At 37.1% G+C, this 21,605-nt stretch overlaps 1 protein-coding gene across 7 annotated transcripts in view; it reads left to right on the top strand.

Moving 5' to 3' along the window:
- The first annotated feature begins 214 nt into the window (after positions 1–214).
- Positions 215–21,605, top strand: part of RPS6KA3 (ribosomal protein S6 kinase A3) — a 112,813-nt gene continuing 91,422 nt past the window's right edge. For 3 of the 7 annotated variants that reach the window (XM_019755407.2, XM_019755404.2, XM_074324159.1), the window contains exon 1: positions 531–650. Coding sequence is in view for 2 of the 7 variants with exons in the window: in XM_074324161.1 (XP_074180262.1) it covers positions 582–650; positions 4,435–4,476 (111 nt within the window). In the remaining 5 variants the exon portion in view is untranslated. Of the gene's footprint in view, positions 651–4,434; positions 4,477–21,605 lie in introns of all 7 variants that reach the window. The other 4 variants (XM_074324161.1, XM_019755409.2, XM_074324158.1 and 1 more) reach the window with 4 other exon arrangements.

Raw genomic sequence — 21,605 nt, 5'->3', positions numbered from 1 at the left:
CCCCCAGATCTCTGGGGCTCGCCCTTCCTGAAAATAGGCGAGGCCCAGAAGCTGAGGCTAGGGCGAAGAAGGAGGGAGGAGCAAAGCGTGGCGACCGGGGGCGTGTCTTCACAAAGCCCCGCCCCCGGGTGCGCGCGCGGTGGCGGCGGTGGCCGAGCCTCGCTCTGAGAGACAGGTATCGCTAAGGCGCCATGTTGTGAGCGGAAGTAGGGGAGCGCGCGGCGGCCGCTGTTCTGCTGGGAGCGGGCGCGGGAACCCGCGGTGGGGGGCGGAGCTGTAGTCCCCGCGGCGGAAGGAGGAGAGGAAGAAAGGGGCGAGACCCGGTGCCGGGCAGCGGCGCGAGGTTCTCGCTTGGCGCGCGGGCGTCTCCAGCGGGCGCGCGGTGTTCGAGGGTCGGTGTCGGACACCGAGCCCTCTCTCGGGCAGCCTCTGTCGCTGTTGCTACTGCTGCCGCCGCCGCTGCTGCTGTTGCTGCTGCTGCTGCCGCCGCTGCCGTGGGGCTCGGGCAGCGACTGAGTGGGGCCGGCCGCGGGGCGGGCGGGGAGGGAGGAGGCGGTGAAGGCGGCGGGCCGGGGGGGAAGATGCCGCTGGCGCAGCTGGCGGACCCGTGGCAGAAGATGGCTGTGGAGAGCCCGTCCGACAGCGCGGAGGTGAGTGCAGCGGGGTGGCGGGGGCCGGCGCGCCCCCTCCCGTCGCCCCCGCCGGCTGGCTTCCCTCCCCGGAGCTGGCCACTCGGCCCCTTCCTTTGCCTCTCGCGTCTCCCCTCGCTCCGGGATTCCGGTTCGGGTTGTTGGGGTTGGTCCGTTTGCCCTTCTGTTCCTCCCACCCGCACCCTCACCTCCCCTCCCTTGCTATGGGGGCTGTGGTGTGGTGGCGCGTGGGGTTTGGAGTGGGCGCTGGGGCTTTGCAAGAAGCCGATTTTAATCAACTTTGCGTGGGGAAAGCGCGAGGCGGAGCGGGGGCCGGCGAAGAGTTGGGAAGTTTGGCCCTGCCTGGTTGTAAGCTTCGGTGGACCCTGGTGGCTTTGAGGGATGAGCGAGAAGTACGAATTGGGTTCACTAGGGAGCAGGGACTCTCGAGTCCCGTCCAGGGACAGGGTTGTTTCGGGAAGACTGGCGCGCGGGGGCAAGAACGGCCCAGGGCAGGGATAACGACCTGTGGGGGTTTCTGGTTGGGGTGCAGGACAACCAAGGGTTTTTGCTTCGAACTGCCGCAGCGGTTTCTCCTGCTGCAAAGGAGAAAGTGGAAGCCTGAGGTCCTCCATCCCCTCCCGCCACCCCCACCCCCACCGTTTCTGAGGTCGCTCAGTTCTATCGAGGACCCGGTCCCTGCGAGTTTAGCTTGAGTTTCCTGTCCATGGAGGTGAGAGAGTGCTATTAAAGGAGATCAGCGGCCGCCGTAAAGGGCTTTCTGGTTTTCCTCGCACGAGATCTAGTGACCGTCCCCGAGACACCCACCCGAGTGCCAGAAACCCAGATATACCCCAAACAGGGCAAAATAGAATTTCCCCCGGACACACCACAGCACCGAGGTTTTCACAGCCGCCTCTTGTCCCAGAACCAACTCAGGGTCTGCGAAAAAACCCAGACAAGACCCATTCCAGGGCATCAGCGCTCCTCTTCGAGTGGAAAATCAGTTCCTGATGGTGGCGCGTCTGTGATTCTTCCTTCTTGACTTTTTGCTGTCTTCTGTCCCCGCAGCGGACTTTGGGGGATTACAGGATGATAGGCTACGTGTGTGCAATAGTTACTGAGTGAGTGACCCCATTTCTGGAAAGCATGACTGAAACGCGGGGGTGGAATGGGACAGGCTCTGATGAGTGGTGTACTTGGCCGCAGCCGCTGCCCTGCCGGCCTCCGCAGTGTGAGAGGTGGATAGGGTTACTGGTTACGTCAGTAAGACCCAGGCTCAGTTTGATCTGAGATGCGGGACACTTGCATTCTCGGGTATAACGGAGGGGAGGGAAAGCAGGGGGAACCGTTTAAATCGCTTTTCAATTTTTTCCTAGTCACCTCCACTGCTGTATAAAGTGTTTACTTGCTTTGCTTAACGCAAACAGAGTTGTAATAGTGCTTACGATTGGTGCTTAGTATTTTGCGATTTGGATCGTATTTTAAAACCCTAAACTAAACGCTGTTCGTCAATTGAAAAGACATTGATATATGTTACCTAAATTTTTTTTTGAAGAAATCATGTTTTTAAGACTGGCAGAATTACGAGAATTTCATTTAAAATTATGTTAGCCAGACTAATACTATAAATCTTTTATAAGAAAATCAAATTTAGAATGCTTGACTTGATAATGTGAAGAACAGTATTCCAGGGGGCTCTTCATTTTTTTCCCTCAGAAATTTTTTTGCATTAAATAATATAGCTAAAAGGTTAATAATGTTCTCAAAGTGCTGACCTTGAGGAAAGAAATGGAATTTGCTTTGAGCCTAATTTTTAGATGCAAACGTTAACATGTGCAACTCATAACCAATCCACTTTTCTGCTTGGCACGTACCAATGTGTGAAAAAAATCACTTAAAATTCTACCTTATCCTTTTTCTGAATAGCGTATACCTGGATAAGGAAGGCACAAAATTGATGATTATTTAGCACTTACTATATGCCAGATACTGTGCTACATGCTACTATTTCATTTTCTCCTTCTTATAATCCAACAGAGGATTATGGTTCCCATTGTTACAGATTAAGAAACAATCTCCGAAGTTAAGGGCACAAAGATTATAAATAGTAAATGGCAGAGCCATAATTCAAAGCCAGGTGAATATAATTCATGTTCTTTTGCTTTATATTAGGGTAGCTGCTTCAAACCCTTTGTGGAAAAATTCAGGGTATAAATAAATAAGCCAGTAGTTAGAGGTCATGTGTTTTTCAGAAACAATTATGGTATTATAAGAGGTCTCATTTGTTAAAACCTAGTTATTTCAGTTACTGTCATGGTTTCCAGAACCTGGCAGATAGGATTACACAATTTGCCATTTTGAAAGAATTTTCTGATATTCTGGCATAAGGTATGTCGAATACAGCCAGTGTTGCCTAGATTTATTAAAACTAGTTTTAACAAATTGCCTTTAGATATTTTGTTGCCTTTGGTTGTTCAGCTGTTTCAAGTAAATTACTTTTGATACAAATTTGAAATTATTGAAGCCAGTAAGGAAAAGGTTGAGAATTTTCATTCAGAAGTCTAATATTGGACTTAATATTATGCCTACTATTATTGTGCCATCTCCTCCCCAGTAAATTCTTGGCAGAGAATAATTGTCTTTTACCAGAGTAAAGTCATTTTTAAAAATATTCATTTACTTGAGTAAATACATAAAAAAATTTCCTCTCCAGACTGAAAGATTTCAGGGTTGGTCTCTATAGGAATTTACATTTGTGGTATCATCCCTAGTAGAACTTTTTTTTCTGTATCCTGGGCACTTAACACAGTGCCTGGCACATGCAGATTATGGACCTAGTAGATGTCCGCTGAATGAATTATGAAGGTCAGGAGTAGGGTGATTATCAATCTTATCTCTTTTCTTATCATTTTAGTCTTACATTGAAATATGAGCAATCTTAAAAGACCTGAGTACCTCACCATAAGCATAGGCAGTTTCTTCACTCCTTTACCTAGCCTTCCTGCTTTAAGACCTCACATGGGTCTCATGGTGCTCAAAACAAAACAACAACAAAAACCCTTGTGGTTGAACTCAAACATGGGTCAGAACATGGTAGGCTAGAACAAGGCCGAATGTTTCAAGAAGCAAATTTAGGATAATAAAGGAATTACTATGTGAGCAAAGTCAAGGTTGGTGCAAGATTTAAAACAAAATAGCGTTCTAAAGTGTCCCGGTGAATTTAAAACTCTTTAATGAGTTAATTTAAAGATGCTAGTATGTTTTTGAATGTTGAACTGTTTAGGAGATGGGTTTCAAAGAATTGTGGCTGTTCTGTTCTACAAATTCCTTGCCACTGCTGTCAGGGACAACATGTACTGGATCATAAGCTTGACCTAAAATGACACATTTTTCTCAGTTTCAATAGAGTAAGGATAGATGATAATAAAATTAAATATGAGCAATTTTCAAAAATAAAATTAAGGATGTTATTTTTGCTTTATAGAAATATGTTGTATAAAAATAGCCACCTTGAATTCCTTTAAATAACAAATACCCATAATGCATTGAAACATGGTAACTACATAAATATTTTCTTTATAAGAAACGAGACCCTTGTGTTAGAAACTATCTTCAGTGGATGTGCAGCCATTTTTAACCTCAAAAATTACATTGGGTTCTATAGTACTACTGTATAAATATTAGGTTTCTTATATTTCATCTGTAGGGGAAAATATAAAAGTATGATCATTGATTTTGCAAAAATATGTTTTATTAAGTTTTTTTTTTTTGCTTTTCCTGTTTCATTTTTACCACCTTTCAGGTTTTTTTCTTTCCCCCAAGTGAAGATCTGAGGAGAGGACAGGTATTGTTACATGTCAACTGTCAAGTTAACTGTGACACATTACTGAACACTTCATTGTTTTCAGTGATTATAATATAGGATGTCAGTCTTTGTTAAACTAAAATTTAGGAAAGTTTGCTTTATTTTGGCAGCTTGATCCTACACTAATGGGGTTGATCCAAAATGTGAAACTTCTTTGGTACATTTAAATTTAAATTTTGGTACATTTAAAGACATAAACTTACCTAATTAAAGAAAATATAGGCAGACTTTGCCTTTTCTTTAGTATGTTTCTGGAAATCACAATAAGTGTGTCCTATTTTTATATAAGAAGTGGCATAATTGGGATGTGCATTCTTGACCAAGGACATGACATTCAATAAATTATAGAATGATCAAAAATACAGCAGATCCTTTTATCAGAAGTCTGAATTGCAGAAGAATTGTTCTGAAGATTTTTAAAAAATTTATCATCTACTAAAAAATTTATACCATTGTGATCATTGACAAGATTTGCTCTAGAGTTCCATGCTCAGGGACATGTGATCTTCCAGACTGTGAATGATGTGTGATGTCAAGTGGCCCAATTCACCAGTGCAGACTGGATGCTTTAGACTCAGTAGATCAGATTACAGTGTACGAATGACAGTGACATCTTGGTGGTCTCAGTAATGCATGAGTGTGATAGTGCAGTTGTGTATGTGTTTTGGTGGATAACAAGCTTTAAAACATTGGAATGCAATTGTGCAAATATATATATTTCACATCCCATTCCCCAATTCACATAATAGAAAGAAAAAACAAGCAACTGGATTTTAATACTTGGCATTAGATCCCTCCCCCATCAGAGTTGATACAGTTTCCTGTATCATTAATCTGGAACGATATCAGATCTCAGATATTCTGGTTTATCAATTTAATACCAAATAGTGTAAAAGCAAAGATAAAACAACTGTAAATCTTAATTGTTAAGTAAAATGTGTTGAGTTAACAAAAACAAATGTACTATATACGTTTTATAAAACAGATTCAGAATAAATATATCCATATAGAACATAACTATTATTTAATACATTTGGCCTATTTTAAGCAAATGCATTAGTTACTAGCAATTAAATATTTAAATTTTACTTATCTCCTTAAAATTTGGAAGGCACTTTGTGGGATTATTTGGATGTATGGCGAAGTGTTAAAAAACATATGCTTTGGAGCCATAAAGACCTGGGTTTGAGTCCTGGCTCTGCCACTTCATCACTTTGTAATCTTATGCAAGTTATTTAATATGTCTCTATGCTTCAACATCCTAATCTGTAAAATAGGGATGCAAATAATATCTAACTCATGGGGGTGTGGTGAAAATTAAATGAAATGATAATATATGTAAAGCCCTTGGTTCAGTACATGGTTTAAGTGTTTAATAAATAATAGTTATAATGAATCATCTCTCTGACAACTGTCTGAGGAAGTTCTGTGTTTTTCCTCTGGGGTAATTCTTCAGAATCAAGCAGAACAATTAAAAACGATTTGTTTGATTGATCTGTTTAAACAGAGCCATTATAATATCTGAATATAATTGTAAGGGTGAGGCAGAACAGAAATCTCTTGAATCTTGTCCCTTTTTGTATTGTTCCCCTCTTTGTTATTGTCTTTAAAGGGGGAAAAGAGGTAAAGAACATTTTGAAGAATATGTGTGGAAGAAAGAAGAAAGGAAAGTGCGTTCACATTTCAACACTGCTCAAATTGGAAGGCATCTCACAATCCATAGCATGTCATTGTTTAATTAGCAGTGGGATTTTTTCCTTAGTGATATATGAGATAATAGTGTCTTCTACACATGATGGTTGCCTCATAAATCAGTGAAATATGGTATATCCTGTATGTCAACCTCTTGAAGGAAGTGTGTCCCTGAAGAAATGGATAAAGTCAATTTATAGTGTCAGTGGGTAGAATTTTAACTTTCTAAAACATACCCCAAAAAATATGGATACCTTTTTTCATTTTAGGATCCATTAGTTCTGTTAATTTCATTTATAGGGACAGAAATTAATATGGTACACCTCCCTCCCCATTACTCTATAAGCACATTTGTTAGGTGTGTTTTTTTAATATGACATGAGTAACTGGGTTTTCCTGTCTAGAAATATAATCCTTTGGATTTGGTCTATTATGTGGTATTTATACTAAAAAAAACTTTAAAAACTTAATTTTTCAGAATTTTTTATTGAGAGTACAGCTCACAGTGGCCCATGCGGGGATTGAACAGGCAACCTTGGTGTTATCAGCACCATGCTCTAACCAACTGAGCTAACCGGCCACCTGCCATACTTAAGGAGCTTTAAATAGTACATAGCAGTATTTTTAACTGAGAAGTCTCTGGACATGTTAAAGATGTATCTGTGCCCCAGCAACCATCTCCCACCTCCAAAAACACCAAACGAGAGTGGTACAGTCAAATAAATTTGGGAATTACAGAGTTAAACAAGATTTGACCAATGTCTTTACTGCATAACTTTTTAGAACTTTTAAGATGACGTTGTATGTGATGAATTTGCAAAAAGGATGTAGCCCACAGCATTTGAGACTTGATGTCAGAACCCCTTTTTTCTGAACCATCTATTGCAGTCTCAAAGGACACAAATGCTTTGCAGAATACAATTTTGGGAAGTCTGATAACTATAGTAACATGATCCAGTATTGCCTGGAAATGAGCTGTTATGTTTAATTGACTGTATCAAAGCTTTTTCTTTAACTGTCAAGAGTTTTTTTAATTTTAAATTGAAATATTTCTAAATTAAATTGTACAATTTCCTTCTTAATAGTGGACTAAAATTTAAATATAATAAATGAAAGTTTAAAATAATTTAAACATTTTTATTCAACGTTTTGAAAATTAATGGTCATAATCTACCTTAATATCAAGCTAATTGCCCCTACTATATGGCCCCTACATGGCTTGCTCTGTAACTTATATCTAATATTCACAGTTTCTAAGGAGCCCCTTTTATCATTTGCTACCTTATGCTGCTGTCAATATGCCTACTTCTCCCATTCTCCTTTTTTAATTAATTGCTTCTGACTGGCAGTTACTGGAAAACATACAGCTAGGGTTAATGATATTTTGATGCAGCCATTTTTAACTTTGGAATGTTGTTACTTCATCTTTAAAAAAAACTTAAACTTACAGCTTAGCAAACAATTAAAAATAGTGCCCTGACCCATTTTCTTATCTCTGTCCATCATATGCATATACCTCTGGGGTCAGGTATTTGATGGGCATATTACCTACTAATAAACAGTGATTTTATGCTCCAACATACCATAACAAAATGGCTCAATTATTGGCATTACCTATTGTGCATATTTACCTTCCTTTCTTGAAGGTGTCAGCTAGAAAGGAATGTGAATGAACTTAAGAACAGGCAGCTACAAGACTAAAAGCTAGCCTACTGCCCCACCTGGAGTCAGGTCTCCACATTGTCTTTTTGGTTTGTTTTCTGTGTATGGGGAGGTGGGGTTGTGTTTTGTTTTTTTGTTTTTCATGAAATAGTGCTAGTTTCCTGAATGTTAGACACCCTACACTTATGTGTAAATCCAAAAGTGCTTTTATATTTCATTCTTATCCTGTTAGTATACATAGAATTACAGCAATAGCATAACTGAAATCAGATGTCCCCATCTTAACTAATATATCCATGGTTTCTTATATACCTTAAAAACTAATGTTTTATCCACCATGTAAATTGATTTTTATTATCTTATATATGATCACAATTTTATCTTCAAATCTGACGTGGTCATCTAGATTTCTGTGAGCTTGGCCTCTAATCCTTTGGTCCACAAAGCTTGTTATAGGAAACTTGGTTTAGTCATTTGATATGTGTTAGAAGCAGATGTCAAATGATAGCCTGAAGCAAAAGATCATTTTGACATTAATAGATTGAAGTACATTTCAAGCGCAGTGTTTTGAGAGAAACCTTCACTCCAGAAATCTTGTAAAACCTATACCAAAACCTCAGTTACCAGAATGTTATTTCAGTTCTTAATATTTAGGATCAGAGGTGTCTACCTGAAAACAATACAAAATAATGGGAAAGAGTCATTTGAAAAATAAATTTCTCCATAGGCATTGTTCAGTAGCCACTAGCCCCATGTGGCTGTTGAGTACTTGAAATGTGGCTAGTGTGGCTGAGGAACTGAATTTTAAATTTACTTTTAGTTTACTTAAATTTAAATAGTCACCTGTAGCTATTGCCTACCACATCGAACAGTGCAGTTCTAGATTATAGGATTAATACAAATTGAACCCTGTTTTTCTACACCAGTGTTTTTGAACTCAACCTTCTATTATTTGTGTATTGAAATTAGGCTAAAAGTTTTTCTAAATAAAAATATATTTAATACACTTTTTCAAATTATGTTTAATCAGCTTTGTTTTGTCTGTCTCCTACCCTGAAAAATTTGATAAGCCCTCCTAGGTGGTGCATGCCCCTCATACCACCATTCTGCACTTTCTACAACTTGACTAGTTTTACAGTGACATTTCTCATTCAAGTAATGACACCTACACATTGGGGAAAATGGGCTATCAAAAAATGTTGCATTGTTCACTACACTGTGCTATATTACTACTGGAAAAGGGGATTGATATATCTCGGAGACTAACATTTACTGAGTGTCCCCTCTGACTAGATACTTTTGTATATCAATTTGAATGAGATAAGACATAATTATCCTCAATTTACAGATGAGGAAGCTGAAGCCTAAAGAGGTTAAGTCACTTATTCATGGTTGCACAGCTAGTAAGTGGAGGAGGCAGGATTCAGACCCTAGTCTCACAGATTGTAAATTCCTTTGGTGTTCCACTAGTCGGCCCTGCTTGATGATTCAGTCTAGATGAAATCTCCTACAGGGGAGAGAGGTTCTAGGTGGTCTGCATGAGTAGATGTTTTATAGGAATATATACGAGGTGTGATAAAAAAGTGAATGTTTAAATTTAAAATTATTACAGTAAAAGACACATTGCCATTAATCCCCCTCAAAATACTCCCCTTCATTTCAAACACACTTATCCCATTGTTCTTGCCACTTTCTGAAGCAGTTCTGGAAGTCCTCTTTCATGAGTGTCTTTAGTTGTGCTGTCATGGCTGCCTCGATGTCCTGAATCGATTCAAAATGTTTACCTTTTGTGGTCATTTTGACTTTGCGGAAGAGCTAGAAATCACATGGTGCCAGATCCACACCAATGAATAAGGTGGATGAGGACACACCATAATGTTTTTATTCGACACAAATTGCCGTACCAGAAGCTGTGTGTGACATGGAGCGTTGTCATGATGGAGAATGAAGTAAAGACACGCACGAAAGAGGATTTCCAGAACTGCTTCAGAAAGTGGCAAGAACAGTGGGATAAGTGTGTTCGAAATGAGGGGAGTGTTTTGAGGGGGATTAATGGCAATGTGTCTTTAACTATAACATGTTTTTTGAACATTCACCATATCTTTTAATCATACCTCGTAGGTAGAGTTGGAAAAATAAAATCGATATTACTCTCCAAATACAGTATGGTTAAATAGGCTTTGTGAGCTGGCCTGAGGAACAGCATTTTGACATAAAATAGGAAAATATTTTGAGATTTCTGAATAGCTGTCTTACAAATGAACATTTGAAACAAAAACTATAGTATTTGGAAAAGAAGGGCTGCCTAGATGTTATTTAACAGCTCTCCATATAGAAACGCCTAGGTGTGTGCTGAGTAACTGTGCTCTGTTTTTTAATTGCAGCAGCTTAAATCTTACTTTTTTATATTTGCATCTTTTTTACAGAAAAATCTATTTGACGCTCTCTCAGAGTACCAGAATACAGGATATGGCTTAACCTGCTAAAGTTGCCAATCATCTTGCCACAATATTAGAAAGGAAATTTAAAGAAAAGTTACACAGTCATTGATGGGTTATTTTCCCCTATTGGATTTTCAAACTGTTAGATCAAATAGCCCTAATGAATCTTTTTAAAAATTGAGATATGATTTACATACCACAAATTCACCCTTGTAAAGTATACAATTCACTGGTTTTTAGTATATTTACAAGGTTGTGCAACTATCACCACTGTCTAATTCAAGAACATTTTCTTCATCCCATGCTCATTGGCAGTCACTGCCTAGTCTTTCCTTTCCCCCAGCCCCAGGCAACCAATCAACTTTTTTCTGTCTCTATAGATTTGCCTATTATGGACATTTCATATTAATGGAATCATATAATATGTGTCTTTTGTGTCTGACATCATTTACTTAACATAATGTTTTCAAGGTTCATCCATGTTATAGCATGTGTTAGTGCTTCATTCCTTTTTCTGGCTGAGTAATATACCACTGTATGGATAGATCACATTTTGTTTATCCATTCATCAGTCGATGGACATTTGGATTGTTTCCAGTTTGGGACTGTTATGAATAACACTGCTATGAACATTTGTATACAAGTTTTTGGTGAACTAATGTTTTCAGTTCTCTTGGGTATATACCTAGGAGTGGAATTGCAGTGTCATATGGTAAGTCTATATTTAATGTTTTGAAGAACTGCCAAATAGTTTTCCAATTTGCTCGTACCATTTTGCATTCCTACCCACAATGTATGCTGGTTCCAATTTCTCTACATCCTCACCAACATTTGTTATTGTCTGTTTCATTATAATATGTGTGAGGTAGTTTTGATTTGCAATTCCCTAGTGACTAAGGATGTTAAGGATCTTTTCATGTGCTTATTGTCTACTTGTATATATACCGTGTTTCCCTAAAAATAAGACCGGGTCTTATATTAATTTTTGCTCCAAAAGATGAGTTAGGGCTTAGGTTCAGGGGATGTCATCCTGAAAAATCATGCTAGGGCTTATTTTCAAGTTAGGTCTTATTTTCGGGGAAACATGGTAATTCTTGTGCTTATTTTGTTACTGATTTGGGGACTTATGGAGTTTTGCTCTAATTCTGTTATAGAAGATCCTTATCTATGTTAATGTTATACATAGTTCTTCTCAGAAAACTTAGTTTCAATTCATGCTTTTAAAAGATTTTCTTTATTTTTAGATGTGATAAATACAAAGCTTTTCCTAGAAGAGTGGTTTTCCAACTGGGTTAATAGAGCCCTACGTTTTGTGGAAATACCTTAGGATACCTCATCACCTGTGCCACCCTTTCTCCCAGCTAAAGTAGAGTTCCTAAGAAACAAGCAGTTAAAGGTTAGTTATAGAAAATTATAGAACGAAGGCAAAGATTGAGGCAGTTAAATTTTTCCTTAGTCTCCTCAGTCTTGTTATATTATTTTATAGTGTCTTCTTTAAAGCAAAAATACAGTTATAAATTGAAGGTCAGTCAAAACAAAAGGTCTAGAATATATGAAATTAAATACATTAACAGATAAATGAATTCTTTTCAAGAGTTCATCTCAAATAAAGTAAGACATTCAGGTGTTTCATTTAAAGAAGTAAAAATTCACAAAAGAGGCCCTATTTGCCTCCTTTTCTTCAAATTCCTGCTGGCTATTGGTATAATTCAAGAAAAATAACTATCAGAATGGATGTTGGTAGCAGTAAAGGGGGTTGCTTAAAGAGAGAAATGTCACAGGCAAGTAAATAATAAAATTTGTCTTGGATTATTAAAAAGAAACTTGGATTATTAAAAAGTTTTAAAGGCATTTTTCCCCCCTGGCTCTTCTGAGTATGTATAGTATAATACTAGGTGAAAATGAAATAGAATTCTCTCCTTTGGAATACTGTAATCTAAAAGTACTAAGCTAGACAAGCAGTTGAAAAACATGAAGCAAGATAAATTAGCTAGGAATGATATAAACAGATGTAATTTGATCTTTAGGGAAAAATTATAATGTTATAGCAGTTTTCCATAGTGCATTTTTAACCATAATGTGGGTACATGCACACTCACCCAGCCCTCACACTACACCTCAACTGGTGGACAGCCTGCTAAAAAAAGATTAACTAGGATCTAGAGTCTTGTAATCTCCAAAATGTCCATTATACAATTGAAGATAACTTATTCTAAGAACCAGGGAAATCACAACATGAGTGAGAAAGTAGTCAGCAGACACCAACACCCAGATGCTTCAGATGTTGGAAATATCTGACAAGGATTTTAAAGCAGCCATAAAAATGCTGCAGTGAGCAATCACAAACACATTTGAAACAAATGAAGTATTAGTTTCAAAAATAAAAGATACAAAGCAGAAAATGACAATTTTAGAACTGAAAAATAAAATATTAGTAATTAGTAACTGAAATAAACTTACTACATGGGAACAATAGAAGAATGGAGATGACAGGAAAGAGTTAACACGTTGCGTATGGCGGGGTTTAAATCCCTCGTGAAGAGTCTCGTGATCCGTACGCAACGTGTTAATAAAAATGAAGGTAGAGCAGTAGAAATTGTGCACTCTGAACAACAGAGAAAAAAAATGAACTGAAAAAAAAAATGAAGAGCACCTCAAGGGCCTGGGGGATAATAACAAAAAATTTAACATTCATGTCATCAGAGTCTCAGAAAGCAGAGAAAAAATGTGGACCTATAGAATTAATGGCTGGAATTTCCCCAATTTGGCAAAAGACACAAGCCTACAGATTCGAGAAGCTGACTCAACCCCAAACAAGATAAACCCAAAGTAATTCACACCCAGACACATCAAAATCAAACCTTTGGAAATCAGAACTTGTTTAATGGGTATAAAGTTTCAATTTTGCAAGATGAAAAAGTTCTAGAGATTGGTTGCACAACAATATGAATATACTCAACACACTGAACTGTACATTAACAATGCTTAAGATGGTAAATTTTATGTTATATGTATTTTACCACAATTGAAATAATTTTTAAACCAAACGAAAAGTAAAGATAAAATCTTGAAAGTAGCTAGAGTGAAACGAACTATTACCTGTAGGGGAACAACGATTCAAATGACAGCAGATCCCACGTTAGAAACCATGGAAGCCAGAAGGAAATGGCACACTTTTTCAAATGCTGAAAGACAAGAACTGTCACCCCAGAATTCAATATCCTGTGAAAATATCCTTTGGGAATGAAGGTGCAATTAAAGCAGTGAGGAAAGCTAAGAGAATTTGGCTATAGGAGACCCTGAAATGACTACAGGTAGTTCCTCAAGCAGAAAGGAAATGGTATGGGCCGGCCCAGTGGCTCAGGCAGTTGGAGCTCCATGCTCCTAACTCCGAAAGCTGCCGGTTCGATTCCCACATGAGCCAGTGGGCTCTCAACCACAAGGTTGCCAGTTCAACTCCTCGAGTCCCACAAGGGATGGTGGACTCCGCCCCCTGCAACTAAAATTGAACATGGCACCTTGAGCTGAGCTGCCCCCTGGATGGCTCAGTTGGTTTAGAGTGCGGGCTCTCAACCACAAGGTTGCCATTTCAATTCCTCGAGTCCCACAAGGGATAGTGGGCAGCGCCCCCTACAACTAAAGATTGAACATGGCACCTTGAGCTGAGCTGCTGCTGAGCTCCCAGATGGTTCAGTTGTTTGGAGCGTGTCCTCTCAACCACAAGGTTGCCGGTTCGACTCCCACAAGGGATGGTGGGCTGTGCCCCCTGCAACTAGAAACGGCAACTGGACCTGGAGCTGAGCTGCGCCCTCCACAACTAAGACCGAAAGGACAACTACTTGAAGCTGAACGGCTCCCTCCACAACTAAGATTGAAAGGACAACAACTTGACTTGGAAAAAAAAAAAGTTCTGGAAGTACACACTGTTCCCCAATAAAGTCCTGTTCCCCCTCCCCAATAAAATCTTTTAAAAAAATTTAATTGAATTTCTATATATTAACAACGAATATGTGGAAACCGAAATGAAAAATGCAGTACCATTCGTAGTTGCTCAAAAAAAACTAAGGTATAAATTTAATGAAACATGTATAGAATTTGTATGTGCAACACTAAAAAATACTGATGAAAGAAATCAAAGTTCTAAATAAATGGAGAGGTATACCATGCTCATAGATTGGAAGACTCAATGTAGTAAAGATGTTGTCAATTCTCCCCAAATTCTTCTATAAGTTTAACACAAGCTTATTCTAAAAATTGTAAAGGTAAAGGAACTAAAATAGCTAAAGATAAAAATAAAGTGGGAGGAATCACTCCACCTGATTTTAATACTTTTATAGCTTCAGTAATCAAAATTCTCTGGTATTGGTGAAGGGATAAACACAAAGATCAATGGAACAGAATACAGAACCCAGAAATAGACCTACCTGTACAAGTATGGCTAACTGATTTTTATCAAAGGTGCAAAAGCAGTTCAATGAAGGAAGTATAGATAGCTTTTTTAACAATGGTACTTGCAACAATCACACATCCATAGGTAAAACAATGAACCTCAACATAAACCTCAGACCTTACACAAAAATGCATTCAAAGTGGATCATGGATTTAAATATAAAATGTAAAACTATAAAACTTTTAGATTTTAGACATAGGAGAAGATCTTCAGGGTAGTGGGCTGAGAAGTTCTTAGATCAGACACCAAAGCACAATTGATAAAAGAAAAATAAATAAATTGGACATCAAAATTAAAAACTTTCGCTGTATGCAGAAGATCCTGCTAAGGGGATGAAAAAACAAGCTATACAGGTAGGCTGAAAATATTTACAAACCTGTATGTGAGACAGGACTTGTATCTAGGGGGAAAAATACATATATGTAAACTCAAAACTTAATAGTAACAAAGATAAACAATCCAGTTAGAAATTGGACAAAAGAGGTGAATTGACATTTATGGATAGCAAATAAGCATATGTAAAGATGTCAATATGGTTCATTATCAGGGAAATGAAAAAAACCCACAATGAGATATCACTACATGTCGATATGAACAGCCAGAATAAAAAATAGTGACAATACCAAATGTTGCTGAGGATGTAGGCAAACTGGATCTCTCATACATTACTGGTGGGAATGTTAAATGATACTGCTCTTCTGGAAAATAGTTTGGCCATTTCTTAAAATACTAAACATACACTTACTGTGTGACCAAGCAGTCATACTGCTGGGCATTTATCCCAGAGAATTGTATGTCCACACAGAAGTCCGTAACAAATGTTCATGGCAGCTTTATTTGTAATATCCAAAAGTTAGAAACCAAATGTCTTTCAATGGGTGAATGGTTAAAAAAAGTTGTGGTACATCCACACCATCGAATAGTACCTAGCAACTAAAAGGAATGAATTATTGAATCTCAAGGAAATATGCGGAATGGGGAAAAAATAAGGTTACATTCTGTATGATTCCATTTATGTAACATTCTTGAAATGACCAAATTGTAGAAGTGAAGACTAGATTAGTGGTTGCCAAGATTAGAAAGAGTGGAGGGAGGGAGGGAGGGAGGGAGGGAAGTGTAGTTGTAAGTGGGGCAACATACAGGATCCTGGTAGTTACGAAATGTTCGGTATCTTTACTGTGGTGGCAGATATAGTAACCTATATGTATATGTTACACACACACTAGAACGGGTGTCCAAACTTTTTTCAACCTTTTCACCAAGGGCCATATGCGGTAAAATACACAAACAGCCGGGCCACTCACTCGAGGTGAAGTACGTATTGCCTCACCTGGTTTATTTAAGTAAACTAAATATATTTTTGGAATTTGCTGCGGGCCAATTAAAAATGGATTGCGGGCCACAGTTTGGACACCCCTGCACTAGAACATGTAAAACCAGTGAAATCTGAATGAAGTTTGGACACTGTTCCAGTATACATCTTCTGGTTTTGACAGGAACTTATGTTACATGTAACCACTGGATTAAGGGTATATGGAAACTCTTCGTACTATTTTTGTAACTTCTGGTGAACCTATAATCATTTCTAATTAAAAAGTTAAAAAATGTCAGAAAGCATTAGCTAAAATTCAGTGTCTATTCTCTCTTTTCATTGGGGAATATTGGGGAACAGTGTGTTTTTCCAAAAAACATCAGGTCCAAGTCAAGTTGTTTTCAATCTAGTTGTGGAGGTTGCAGCTCACTGGCCCATGTGGGAATCGAACCGGCGATGTTGGTGTTATGAGCACTGTGCTCTAACCAAACGGCTGCCCCCTAGTGTCTATTCTCAATTAAAAACTTAGAAAAATGGGAGTAAAAGGGTGTGTCCTTAATATTATTAAAAATATCAGACCAATAGCCAGCATCATGCCTGCTGTTTTCACTTTTGTATTCTGGAAGAATTTGCTATTAAACAAGAAAATCAGAGCATTCAAAAAAAGAATAAAAGATTACTATTCATAGATGATATATATAATCATCTGCTTAGAAAAATCTAAGGAAAATGCTAAAAGGGTTTGTTAAAACTAATGGTAATCTAGTAAGGTGATACTATACAAAATATGTTCAGAAATCAATATTCCTAGTTAGAAATGATAATGGAAAAATCTCATTCAAAATAACAGTGAAAACATTAAATGTCTGGAAATAAACATAACAAGCAAAGGGTAGGAACTAAATGAAACTCAGTTGCTTTAATGAATAATTTGAATAAATCAAGAAAAAAGCTATGATTCTTTAAATTCCGTTTAGTAGGATTTGAGGGATTTTTTTTCTTATTTCTTAAGAATTGAGGGTAACTTTTTCTTCTATCCTGAATGAATGTTCCCAGGTTTTTAGTTTTTTAATTTTTTAGGTTTCTTTTAATTTTATAGCTTATCTGAACAGTTAATACTAACAATTTTTAGTAAAATGATCTTTTAAATATATATATGCTTAATACATATGTAGCTAGAATTAATTATGGAACTGTAATTAGAAACCATATTTCTGATTACTTTTACAGAACGGTTTTGCTGCCAGATTGTGTTTATACCTATGATACTTTTTAAATATATATACATATTTTTTTAATGACTGAGTAGTTTGGATTGTTTTTTCCTAAGTGAATTCAACTCCAAACTTGTCCAAAACACTATGTGTTAAGATACAGTTGAAGTATGGTGGTTACCAGAGGGGAAGGGAATTGGGGTGAGGATGCACAGGGTAAAGGGGGTCAAATATGTGGTGATAAAAGACTAGACTTTGGGTGGTGAGCACACGGTGCAATATACGGATGACGTATTCTGGAATTGTACACCTGAAGCTTGTATCATGTTATATTAACCAATGTTACTCCAATAAATTTAATTTAAAAAAGGTACAATTGATACTGCACAGAAATTTTGCTTGGATGTTAAGCTCTGATTTATTGTGTATTTGAGCAAATCCCATTCTGTCTCATTTCACTTACAACCTATTATTGCTGTCTCCTTTTTGTTCATAAGAATGTTTGTAAAACTGTATAAGTTTAATTATTTTAAATGATTATTAGTTCACATATTATCAATAATGTATATTGGGTTCAGTTTGGCAAACATTTAAGCACCACTTGTTTTACAGATGAGGAAACAGAGGTTCAGATAATTTTGCCACCGTCACATAGCTTGGGCTTTGAAGCCCCACATAATGGTGTATCTGTTTTAGATAGGAGGACCTCATTAAGCCTCTGGAAACCAGAAAAAGTCATTAGACTTGCTCCTGAGACTCTTAAATTAGCCAACCCAAGTAATTGATCAAACAGTGATCCAGTACTCAGATTTTTAGCCCTAGAAACAGAAGTGGACCCATTAGGGTAAAAGACTCATCAGAATCCCCTCAAATATTTGTATTTGTCATTTCCTGTGGCAAGATGAGCAGGAGGACAGAGAAGCTAGCACTTACTGAACACCCAACATGGCTAGGCATACTGAACTTTACCACAACCTTTCGCATAACTAGTGTCCAAACCTTGTGGATTAGAAAACTCAGACTCGTTGTTAAGTAACTTGCCTAAAGTCACACCTATAATAGAGGACAAGGCCAGGTTTTGAAACTTGGTATGTCAGGCTCCAAAGCCTGTGGTCTTTCCTCTATACTGTGATTTCCCAGACTGTCTAATCATAGGAATCATCTAAGGTGACTGTTAGAAAATGAAATACTGAGCCATGGGGCTTCTGGAAATTCTGATTCATTTTTGGTTTGGAGTAAGGCCAGGTAATACATCATTAACGGGAATCTTAGGTGATTCTGATCATCAGGCAGGTTTGGGAAATACTACCAACTCCATGAGTACTAAGAGGTGGGGTTTGAAGGTATTAGGAATGCAGGAATAGGACTGGAGTAGATAGAGCAGTTTAAAAAGTTTAAACAAGTTGACACTTTATTGGTTTTCAACACTAGCAAAATAAGAATAGTACGATTGGATTATGGAAATTATAAAATTGCTTTAGGTTTCTTAATCTGCACTAAGAAACAATGTTTTATTTTCTTAGTACTTCTCTTTCAGGTGACAGCATTTGTGCAATCCATTCTTTGGCATTATCCTTGCTTACACTTGGGTACAAACATACCACTGAAGGATAAAGATAAAACTGTATTTTGGATGCAGAAGAGAGAAAGAGGGAATTAGATATAACATAAAAACAGCTTTAAATACAGAATCAGTCATTTCCTCAGGTGTAAAAACCCCACAAAATCTTAAATAACTTTAATCCTTAAAGTCACAGGATTATAACATTTCCAAGCTGGAAGAGCTCTTAGGTATCTACATATTTTATGCATGAAGAAAACCACAACTCAGAGAGGCTTAAGGACTTGCCCACAGTTAGTGGCATACTTTCAAATCCACCCTGGCCAAGGTTCCATCGAACACTTATGGATTGCATATAAGCACCAGAAAATAGTGACGTCCAAGGTCACACTGCTTTTGAGAAATAAATTTAGTGGCAAATCACGTTTACCTTATATCCCCTACTTTGTTTATCTAATTTAATGGTTTCTTCCTTTTTTAATTGTCCTATTGAGAATATAAATATATTCAAAGGTGTCTTTTTTAGAAGATTATGGAATTTGAAATATTAATATATCTGATTAATGATATGTTAGAAAAATTAACCACTACCTTCTTAGAATAGTGTATTTAACAAATGGACACTTTCAGAATATGTTGTGTTAAGGAAGAACTCTAGTTTTCTCCACTTTTTATTATAAAATTTTATAGAGAAAAATGAGCACACACAGCTAGATGCCTATACATGAATTCTAATAAATGTGACAGCATTTCTGTGTAGTATGAGTTTTGGGTACAGACTTGGGTTTAATTATCTTATCTGCAAACTTAATAGCTCTGTGATCTTGGACAGTTTATTAACTGTCAACCTAATATTTTTTCTTCTCTATACATAGTAACACGCCTCATAGTTTATTAATGATTAATTGCAACTAAACGAGAGACTATGTGTAACATGGCTAACACTATACTTTGCACAAAATAAGCATTGCATAAATGATAGCTGTTATTGTTTATTTCCTCAAGCCAGTAGTTATTTAGAAGAATATTAGTTTCTGAATGAGTGCTTTAGTTTATTTTCTTAATTTTTTATTGTGATCAGAAAATATGATGTGTGTGATTCCTGCTTTTAAGAGTTTTCAATTTACTTTATGGCCTAGAACACGGTCAGTCTTTATAACTTTTCATACTTCAAAAGAACCCATATTCTTTTTACTTTATAAAATTCAGTACTACCTATTCTAATATAAATTATACGCTTTGTCTTTATTTTGTTCATTATGCTAGTTTATATTAGTGTGCTAAGATTTCCCCTTCCACCTTGTTTCCATTTATTTCATGTTGTAGTCCCCAGAATATCTTTTGTGTTTTGTGGCTAGGTTAGTCTGTGATTAAATGTTCAATACTGTTTTGCATTCATTATTTTTAATGACTTGTTTCAGAAAATAACACGTGCTAATTGTAGAAAATCTGAAAAATAGAGAAACGCACAGAAGGAAGTAAACATCTTTACTGTTACTATGAAATGTCATTGTTAAAAGATTTAAATGTGATTAAGAGTAAGGGTTTTAGAATCAGATTTGGGTTTGAATTTAGGCTCTACTTATTAACGTTTGACAGGATATTAGACTTTTTCATTTATTCAACAAATATTTATTGAGCACCTACTGTGTACCAGGCATTTTGCTAGGGGCTGAGGACACTGCTTAAAAAGATTGACATTCCCATCTTGGCTTAATTTCTTCGTTTGTAAATTAGTGATAATGTCTCACACAGTTGTTAGAAGTATCAACGGTGATCTGTAGTACTCAGCACTTGCCTGGTACACGGTAATTGCTCAGTAAATGATAGCAATTGTTATTACTATATGTATTAAGTACTAATTACATTTTTAATCCAAAGCAAATAACCTTTTAATCAGCTTAAGGTTTTTGCCTCACAGTTTATTTTTGGCCTTAATATTACAAACTCTTTTTTGTGTGCTTTTCTGCACTTAACCTGTTTTGTTTGGGTTTCTGTTTAAAGCAGTAAGTGATTGTGTGGGCTTTTTAACCTTTGTAAAAATATAACTTAAGACTCTTAAAATTTTTATTATCAAGCATTTCAAACACATACCAGAGTAAAGAGAATAGTATAATGAACCACCATATTCTTATAACCCAGCCTCAAGGATTATCAACTCATGGCCAACTTTGTTTCATCTGCACACTCCCACCCCCCACGTACACATTACTGTCTTCCCCTTCCGCGAGCCAGTGTATTCTTTTGAAGCTAATCCTAGATACATCAATTCAGATGTAAATATTTACATTTATATTTCTTAAGACATAAAGACTTTTTAAAACATAACTACCATACCATCGTCATTCATAAAAACATCAATAATTCTGTAATACCATCAAATATCCAGTAAGACCCTTGATTTTAATTAGATTTAAACTTTACATTTCTCACATTATTACATTTAGAATGATTTCCCTCATTTTAAGTTTTTTATTATGGTGTGTTTCTTTTTCTTCTGCCATATGGATTGTTTTGTTTGAGGAATTTATGAAATATTGAAGAAAGAATTGTGGAGCTAGAAAGACCTGGGTTTGAATCCTACTTCTGCCATTCACTAATTAACTTTGCTGAGCCTTCGTTTCCTCATCTGTAAAATAGGGTTAATTACACCACCTCATATTCTTAGGGTTGAATGTGATGCTTGCGTAAAGTACTATTCACAGTCTTTGCCAATAATTATCTTCTACTGATTTGGACTGCAATAAATAAATAAAGCTCTTGGTTATTATGTGGT

Source organism: Rhinolophus sinicus, chromosome X, assembly GCF_036562045.2.
Source record: "Rhinolophus sinicus isolate RSC01 chromosome X, ASM3656204v1, whole genome shotgun sequence".
Classification (NCBI taxonomy): Eukaryota; Metazoa; Chordata; class Mammalia; order Chiroptera; family Rhinolophidae; genus Rhinolophus; species Rhinolophus sinicus.
This window is presented reverse-complemented; position numbering and strand designations above follow the sequence as displayed.